Raw genomic sequence first — 9,264 nt, 5'->3', positions numbered from 1 at the left:
ATGCTTGGGGCCAAGCAGTCTGCCTCTCTCAAAATACTATTAAAATAGTAATAGAAAACTATTCTATCATCCTTGGAGTGTTTATTGATACAGTTCTGGATCATAGAGTTGATCCAGGATCATAAATTTCGCTTCTCACACAGTTATTGATATTTAAGAAAGTCCTGAGCCCCACCCCTTTTGTCTCTCACAATGACTATAGTTTTATATATTTTAAATCCTCAGTAGGAGATTTATAACTTAGTCAAGCACTGTGTATCTGTGTCAGGGTTTTGTTGTTTGGCCATTTGTGATTTGGGTGCTCGGGTCAACCCCAAAGCTGTGTGCTTACTAGGCAGGCCCTAGATCTCCAGCTTTATCATCTAATTTGGTGCATAATAGAAAATATTTTCAGCTTGAAGAGATGTTTTTATTTTTACTTTAGTGGTTTTTATTTTTAAAAACTCAAAATAATATTTTTCAAGGAACTGAATGGAAGTAATTTATTTTTATTCCCAACAGATGGAGTCATCACTTATATATATTACAATTTTACTTTTGAGTATGTTTGAATTTTCATCAGGAATAGTATATAATAGAGGTAAGTATCAGGCTGTTTCCTTTGCAGGAGTGCTTATTAATTTCTTTTCTCCATTTTCAGTTTTAAATTCTTTTCATTGACTATTTTCTTTCCTGACAGTATTCTCCCATTGTCCTTCTGTATTACCTATTTACTCCAGCCCAGGTGTCAGGTGAGGTCACTGGGAAGTAATGGTCACCAAGTCGTATATGCAGAGTTTTATTTAATATTGCCTTTCCACTTCCAAGTCATAGAAAGCTTACCATTAAGAGCAGATTATACATGAAAAATTTGTTTATTATTTTAACAGATATAAAATCCTTACCTCAACACATGAATTCAGGCTACCAAATTAAAAGAAAAAACTTAAAAGAAATATACCAATAGAATTAGTTCACAAATTATTAATAAGACATTTAAAATTGTTAATCTATTATTATTTTCTGTACATTCTGTTTTTCTTAAATATATTTGTGTGTGAGGGTGTCAGATCCTCTGGAACTGGAATTACAGACAGTTGTGAGCTGCCATGTGGGTGCTGGGAATTGAACTCAGCTCCTCCTGAAGATAATCCAGTGAGTGTTCTTCACCACTGAGCCACCTCTCCAGACCCAAGAATAAAAAAAAATCTAAGGACAAAATTTACATCCATATAGTGCACATTTTTGAGATCCTCCTGAATCCTAGGATGCATGTTAGAACACAGTGCTGCTTAATAAACGGGTAGATAGAAGAATTCAGACTTATTTACAGATGTGTTGCAGAATTTGATGAGATATCAGTTGTCTCAGCTTTTAGTTCCAACATTGTAGAAGTGAACTCTTGAGATATATGTGGGTATGAGAAAACATTGGAGAGTTACAGGAGAGGAGGTGTCAGAGAAAGGAGAGGTTGTATTGGGCTGTGGATATCAGACAGTTAAGGCAGGCTTCACATAAAAAAGAACATGAATTGCAGAGTGTGTGAGGAAAACAGTGTAGAGTTTAGTCTGACAAGCTATTCTCAAAGACTGGGAGCTGGTGCATATCATATAGGTGAGTGCATGTGAGGCAAATAGTAATAATGATAATAATTTCAAACTATAAGTATTGGGAGATTATTTATACTTATATGCTTTATAGTTAAATTTGACAAGAACATTGAAACAAGCATACTGTACAACAATATGCAGTATTAGGTAAATTCACTCCTACTTCTCATTTAAATCTAATAAGCTAGGGTGGGGCAGTGACATACCATAGCTATATGGCAGCATGGGGTAAGAAGCACCCTTACACTTTGTGGTTGATGTTTGCAATCTAACTAAAAACAGACCAACGGGGGAAAAAGAGCATGTCAATTTCACTTGACTTCCATATTTTATGTGTCATTGAGGTCTTTGTAAAAGGAGATGTGAGCCTAAAGAAGTGACTAAACCAATAAGCTAACATACAGTATCAACAAAATGTAACAGGTTGGGGAGAGAGGTTGGAGATGATAAACAGAGGAAGAGTGTGCTGGGAAATACATAGGGTGGAGATGATGGAGGATGAATACTGTTTCAATACGTTGGAGCAGACTCAATCACAATTCTTTTATTGGTGATGGGAAAGTACAGTTTCTTTTAGCTTGTAACAATCCCCATGCCACAGTGGCTTTTGTTCACAGCAGCGTGGTCTCATGTCTTCCACTGAACTGGTGGCAGGAGCTGGGAGGAGTTTTGTTGCCTCTGGCTATGTGTTCGCTGCTACACCTGTGTAGCTGTAGCAGAACAATGAATGCATTTAATAAATGACACTGGATCTCCAAGTTAGTCCCAGAGTGTCACCTTATTTTATTTGGAGAGGAAATTCCCTCAATAATTATACTTTTGCATGTGTAGAAATGTTAAAAGTGTTACCTGCTGGTCCCATCTTCCCTAGAGGCACCGAAATATGACTTACCATTCTAGTGTTAAAATCTAGCAAACGCTGTGCTATAAGAGCTTTTACACAGAAGGATCCTTCAGGCAAAAGCAGAGTTGCAACATCTTTTGTGACTTCCCCTGGTTCATCTTTTGTACCCCAACATCAAAAGGGCATGTTGATGTGACAGGAAACTCACAAAATGATACAACAGTCAAGAGTTATCAGTTGATTTCGTTGAGACCAATAGCAGATAACTTTGAATTGAAGAAAGTCCAAGTGAGTTGAAATCTGAGCAAAGTACAGACGTGTAAAGAATGTGTGAGCATTTTGGATGGGCTTGCCTATAGGTTTAGTGTAAGAGAGTGAAAGGAAAGGCTGGTTGCTGAAAGGCTGTCTGGTAGAATAGATGAAGGTCCTCATAGACCTTTCTCCAGTCTGACTTTCTGTCAGGTATATCGTCAGGTAAGTGACCTCTGAGCTCAGTGTTTTGTATCTTGACTGCTGCTTCTTAAAGAGGTCACAAGGCACAGGCGGTACAAAGTATTGTGGGAATGTCATAACATGGCATGCAAACCCCATGGGTGGCTCAAAACATATTTTTTCAAAACAGCTAGTTTTTCTTTTACTTTGTTTTGTTGTTTTCCTTCTCTTGTTTCCACATTTATTCATTAAGTGTCATCAGTGAACTTTTTGTTAGTTTTTTTTTTTAAGCAGATAAAGGAGTAATTTGAACTTTACAAATAAATTATAGTTTAAGAATATGTTTGGGAGCCCTTTCAAGGGCAGTTAAAGGAGAGAAATGTGTAAGTTGAAAGTGCTTAGAAATCTGCTGAAAACCATAACTTTCTGACACACTTTAAGCTACACTCACCATGCTTACACTGATGTGCTTACACACACAGATTCAAGAACATTGAAACAACTGTGCTATACAAACAATATGCAGTATAAAGTGAAATTTATTCTTACTTCTAATTAAAATGTAATCTTAAAGTTTTCTCCAATTGTAGTAAGAAAATGTTGACCCTTCCTAGGAATATTTTATTTTATTATATTACCCTCCTATCCATTTCCAAGCAGTGGCCACATGGGTTTGAGTTCTAATAGCCATAAGCACATTCTTTATTCCTATCCAACAGTCCAAACACAACTCTGTTCTATAATAGGTTCTTCTTTTCTTCCATTTGGGCCACGTAGCAAGAAACCTACATTGTGCCTTTCCTACTCTGCTTAATGTTTCAAGTCTATTTCATTCTCTGGCTTTAACCTTCAAACCTTTACATCTCTGCACTGTAGCTAGGGAGGGAGAAGCTACGAAGCGTCCCTGGCCTTACCTAGCAGATCCAGACATGACCATCACACAACTGCACCTTCTAGATCCAACTGATGCAAAGTCTGCCTTTCATCTCTACGCCCTTCATGCTCTGTTCACTCTACCTACAGTATTTTCTAACTGGGAAAAGCATTTCCATAGCCCCATAGTAGTGTATTGTTTCATTGGCTCCTAAAACATATTCAACCATGCCTTGAAATACTTTCTGCTGAGGTCCAGCTGTGATTCCAAAATAATTTTGAGATCAGGACCCTAGGTGACCTTAAGCTAGTATGTTCTGGCTAGCAGACTAAAGGAAGCATCCATAGATCCATATTTGCCCCCAGCCAATTGTGGCTATGCAGGGGTCCTAAAATCACTGTGCCATGCCTTACCCCATCTGCCAAATCAACCCCGTTCTTTTGCTAAGCAGGAGTCCAAGCCTAAGTTCCAAACTACAGAGTTGTATGTCACATTTCCTATTATATCCATTTTTCCTCCAAGGTAAGATGAAGGTATCCTCCCAACCTCTTCTTGCCAGTAGTTCTCGAAGAGCTAGGAAGTCCCTTTCGTGGTGTGATGGTATAAACCTATAATTCTAGACTACGTAGGGTGGAAAGAGGAAGATGGCAGTTATTTTTGAGGACATCCTGGACTACAAAGCAAGTTCAAGACAAGCCAGGACAAAGTTATGAAACCCTTTCTCAAAAGCACCTGAACTTTCTCCACTCTCCTTCTTATGCTCACAACAAGCGTGAGGGACTAAGGAGTCACGAGCTGGTTTCTGTCATCCTCTTCAAACTTGAAATCATGGTTTAACACACCCTGCACTACATTTTAATCTTTCACCCCTTTGGAAAAACATACCTCACTTGTCCTTAAGAAACAAAAATTTCCTTGCATAACAAGGACCATGTGGCAGTTGTCATTTTGTGTGAGGGATGATATGACCATTTTATTCACGGAATGGTAGAATTTTTTTTAAACAATCGGAAAAACAAAGTAAAAAGCAAGCTTAGTGTTTTCTCTTATCAAGTTAATTTAGAATTCTGACAGCAAATTTTAAAGAAGACATAGAGTGGAGACGCAGTGCATTCAAAGGTACAATTCTGTTTTTGTGGAAGATTGGAAAGTACTGTAGACAGGATCTTGTGTAGCCCAAGATGGCTTCTGACAACTGAGCCTCCTGCCTCCATATTTTGAGAGCTAGAATTACAGATGTGCACGTCCATACTCAGGTTTCAATTTATAATGCTTACTCTTTTAAAAATGTTTTATCAGTTTGAAAACTGTGGTACTTTCTTGTGTAAGTTCTTTTATCTTGGTCTGTTTTTATTTGTGTAGATGCAAAGGAGTTCCACTTCACTTGTTATAATGAAGGGACCACGACCAACATTCGGATAATCAAGTTGTTCCTTTCCCATGACAATTTGGTAAAGTTTACTAGCTGACTGTATTATTGTATTATTGTGTCCATTTTAAGGCCATGTATAAAAGCAGTAGCACTGTATTCTCTCAGTACCTTCCACTGTACAGACAGGAAGGTGAGATTCTGTGGAATAGTTTCTGTACTTGGACAGGGCAGTATATTTCATTCACCAGTGAGCTCCCTGGGTAGCCATGCTCTGTGACCACGGTTAGTAAGTGATGCTTACCTCTCTTTTCTAAAACCAGCTGTAACAATCTTCATCTTTGGATGGATATGAAACCAATTTGTTCTTTTGAAATTGGACAGAAGTAGCCTGTCAGAGAAACATACCTCACATGACCTTAAGAAACAAAATTTTCTTTGTGTTAACAAGACCATAGTCGTTGGGGGAAACTATGGCGATATGGATGCTTCCTTTAGGGTGCTAGCAAGAACATACTAGCTTAAGGTCACCTAGAGTCCTTGTTAATTATAGCTCTCGAGAACTCTGTACCCTGTTTGTGACTTTGTACTATAGGAAAGGATGGGTAGACTTATAATGCTGGGATCAAATCTTAGGCCTGCTACTTATGGCTGTATGCCCTGAGACAAATTACTTAACCCCTTGGTTTTAGCTTTTTATCTAAAAGCATGTGTGTAGATTGATTAATTTCATTTGTGTGGATATTTTGCCCACATCTATGTGGATCTACTACACAGGACCACACATATATGTGCATGTCTGATAACCATGTAGACAAGAAGAGGGCCTGAGTCTGTTGGAGTCATAGAGTTCTTAGCCACAGTGTGAGTACTAGTAATTGAAAAGTCCTCTGGAAGAACAACAAGACTCTTATCCACTGAGCCATCTCTAGATTTCATTTTTAGTTTTAAAATGCGTATTCTAGCCCATTTTTACATATTTATCGTGAAGCACATATCAACTTAGCATTGTTTTAAAATCATCACTTACATTTTTAAAGTGTTTTCATGTACATTCAAAGTGTTCTGTGTTCAGTATCAAACTTAATCTTTACACATGGCCTTTCCTGAGGGAAATCTTTTGCTTTGAGACTCTTTTAAAAATAAGACTTCCAAGACCAGCAAGATGCCTGGTGAGTAAAGTCAGTTGCCACCAATCCTGATAACCTGAGTTTGGTTTCTGTTTTCAACATGATATAAAAAATTAAAGCCCTCAACTTTTCCTCTGACCTTCACGTGCATGCTGTTATATATGTGTGCACGCATGCACCATGCGTGTGCATGCACGCACACACACACACACACTCATGTATGCACATGCACACACAACATTTTAAGTTCTGAGGACATGCTTATAAAATTAGGTTTGCCCCACTGGAGATGGGAACCACTAAAGGTAGCAGTCTTCATCAGCAGTTATTGTTTTACATATTTCTCCTCATTAATAAATTAGTGCATTATGCTTCTCCGTATCAAAGTCTCATTGCTTATTATGTTTCTCTCTTTCCTAAAGAAAATCCACTGTTTCTTCCAAAGTGACAGCGAAGAGGATTCAAAGGCAGTTTTGGGTGCTTTTACAACAGGAGGCACTGCTCCCAGCATACTAATAATGAACAGTACATACAATAGTGTCTTCCACTTTAATTTATCGCTGGTAATTATGTTTTATTTTACTTTATGGTATGTTATTGCATGAAGCATACTCTTTCTTATTGGTTGTCTTTTTGCAAGTTAGAAAACTCAGTAATGTTGTATCTCTACAAATGTTTTCAATCCAATAATATAGTCTGATATAGTAAGTTGTTAATTTATTTTTTTTCATTTTATTATTTTATTCATATTACATCTCGATTGTTAGCCCTTCCCCTGTTTCCTCCCATTCTTTCCTGTTAATTTAAAAAGGCGTAGTTTTCAAGCAATTAAAACACATTAAAAATGATGGTGATTAGTTGGGAGGCCTGGTGGCACTCAGAGGAAGTGTAAGCAGGCTACCAGGATGAGACCTGATATCCTGTGATATTATGGTGGGGGAGGAGGTCACCTTCTGTCACAGATCTAGAGGAAGGGAATAGGGGGAGAGAAGGAGGGAGAGAGGGTGGAGCGGGAAGATACAAGTGAGGGGACAACAATTGAGGCGCAATCTGAATAAATACATAAATTTAAAAAAAGAAAAGAAAAATGTAAACTACAAAGAGAAAAATAAACTTACAAAACAAAATGATGGTGGGGACGGTGATAAAACAAATTAGCCAGGTACACTGGTACATCCCTGTAGTTTCAACATTGGAGAGATAGACACATGAGGATTGCTGTAAATTCAAGCTCAGCCTACAATACAGAGCAAGGCACTACCTCTGCAGCCCACCAAAAACTAAGTCATTTAGAAAAATGTAGTTTAATAACTTATTTCTATTGCTTTCTGTATATCTGACATTGTTTCTCCTTAGCATCAATCGCTTCCAGGATTTTGCAATGGCATTCTGTTAGCAGTAAACTCTCTGGAATTGATCTCTCAACACCTACAAAATATTTCACTTTTGTTTTAAACAAATTTATTAAGATAAATTCACATTCTATTCACCCACTGGACTTATATAGCTCATATATACAAACTCACTAGTATATAATTCTTGAATATTTCTACGTCTTGAAAGACAACATATAAAAAAGTCTTTCCTTTTGGTGCTTTTGCTCCACCTTAAGCAGCTCAGCTTTCAAGTCTGTCTCTACTTCAACGAGACGACTTTGCTCCTCAAAAAGCAATTTCTGCATTTTACAATAACTAGCGCGGCTCTGTTTCAGGCTGCTTTCAAGCTCACTGACTCAAAGTTTAGAGGAGACCACCTCTCCAACTAAATATTTTAGGGCACATTTGGCTTCCAGAGTCGTAGCAATATCCTCACAGTGTCGTTTTGACCTGTCTTCACTTTCTGCGTCCAGGAGCCTTTGCTGTAGGTCAGCAATCTGAGCACTCCTGAGTTCCATTTCAGCCTCCAGACTTCCAGTCTGCTCTATAATAGAATCCGCTGGCTCTGAAACATGACCACATACTTCATCACTGGCAGCTGTGCACCTCTGGAGCTTAGGAGGCGTGTTCTCCCCAGGTGCCTTGTTTTCTTTAAGCTGAGTCACATCCCGGGCTAGGATCTTTTGCTCTTCAAGAAGGTCATTCAGATGGCGTTTGACTTCCTCAGTACTGACCATCACTTCAATTTCACCTTTAAGCCAGTTCTTCATTCGTGTGTCTGTGCCTTCTCTTCCACGGCTCTGCGTCTCTTTGCGTTTTTCTGCTGCTTCCCGTTGCTTTCAGAGGGCATCCTTGAAGTGCTCTTTGGCAGCTGCTGTCTCTTTAGCTATATGCCTGAGCACATTGGACTGGTTCTGGGAGTCTCTTTCCAGTTTAAGCAGCTCATACCGCCTTTTACGGTCTTGTTCTTTTAACTGAATTACTTCCTTGTCTTTCTGTTGCTTGCACTGTCTATAGCTGTCCATCGGCTACGTCTGTGCAGGGGGCCTAGGCCCAGTCCATGCATGGTCCTCAGTTGGTGCCTCAGTCTGCGTAAGCCAATCAGAGAGCAGGCCAACTGCGAGCAGAGTCAGGGAGTGCTGTGGTTTTTGCTTGAGTGCACGCCAGCACCTTAAATTGAGGAATTTTTTTTCCTGATGGAATTGTTTTAACATGTCTGTTGAATACTATACGAGTGCTTTGACTTCTGTATTTAACCTTTATGTTGGTGCCATGCTGTCTTGATGTTTGGAGTTGTGCTAAATTCTGAAGAAGCTTCAATTCTTCAATTGACATTTTTTTCCCTTGTCTGAGTCTTTGGTTTCTTTAGTTTTAGGATAATTTTACCAACGACTACGAAATAGCCTGTGTTCAGTGTGTAAATAAATTTGGTTAATATTTCCAGTTTGATAATGTAGAATTTCCAACTGATAACCATGGGACATCTTTCCCTTTTCTTAGCTCTTTGATTTCTACCAACAATCTCATACAGTTTTTAAGGGTTTATCTTTTATATTTATTCTATTAAATCTATTCCAACATTTCCTTTTTTGTATACTTGGTTTTTTTTTTTTTTTTGTTTTTGCAACTTTTCTAAACATATTTTAAGTT

At 38.3% G+C, this 9,264-nt stretch overlaps 1 protein-coding gene across 1 annotated transcript in view; it reads left to right on the top strand.

The window, feature by feature from the left end:
• Positions 1 to 501: 501 nt before the first annotated feature.
• The window catches only part of Catsperb (cation channel sperm associated auxiliary subunit beta), a 72,546-nt gene continuing 63,783 nt past the window's right edge, over positions 502 to 9,264 (top strand). The window contains exons 1-3 of the mRNA XM_051150618.1: positions 502 to 591; positions 5,113 to 5,190; positions 6,661 to 6,801. Coding sequence (XP_051006575.1) covers positions 502 to 591; positions 5,113 to 5,190; positions 6,661 to 6,801 — 309 coding nt within the window. The remainder of the gene's footprint in view (positions 592 to 5,112; positions 5,191 to 6,660; positions 6,802 to 9,264) is intronic.

The sequence above is a fragment of the Acomys russatus genome, chromosome 1 (genome assembly GCF_903995435.1).
Source record: "Acomys russatus chromosome 1, mAcoRus1.1, whole genome shotgun sequence".
In the NCBI taxonomy this organism is placed as follows: domain Eukaryota; kingdom Metazoa; phylum Chordata; class Mammalia; order Rodentia; family Muridae; genus Acomys; species Acomys russatus.
The sequence above is the reverse complement of the archived record's forward strand: the minus strand, read 5'-3'. Positions and strand labels throughout refer to the sequence as shown.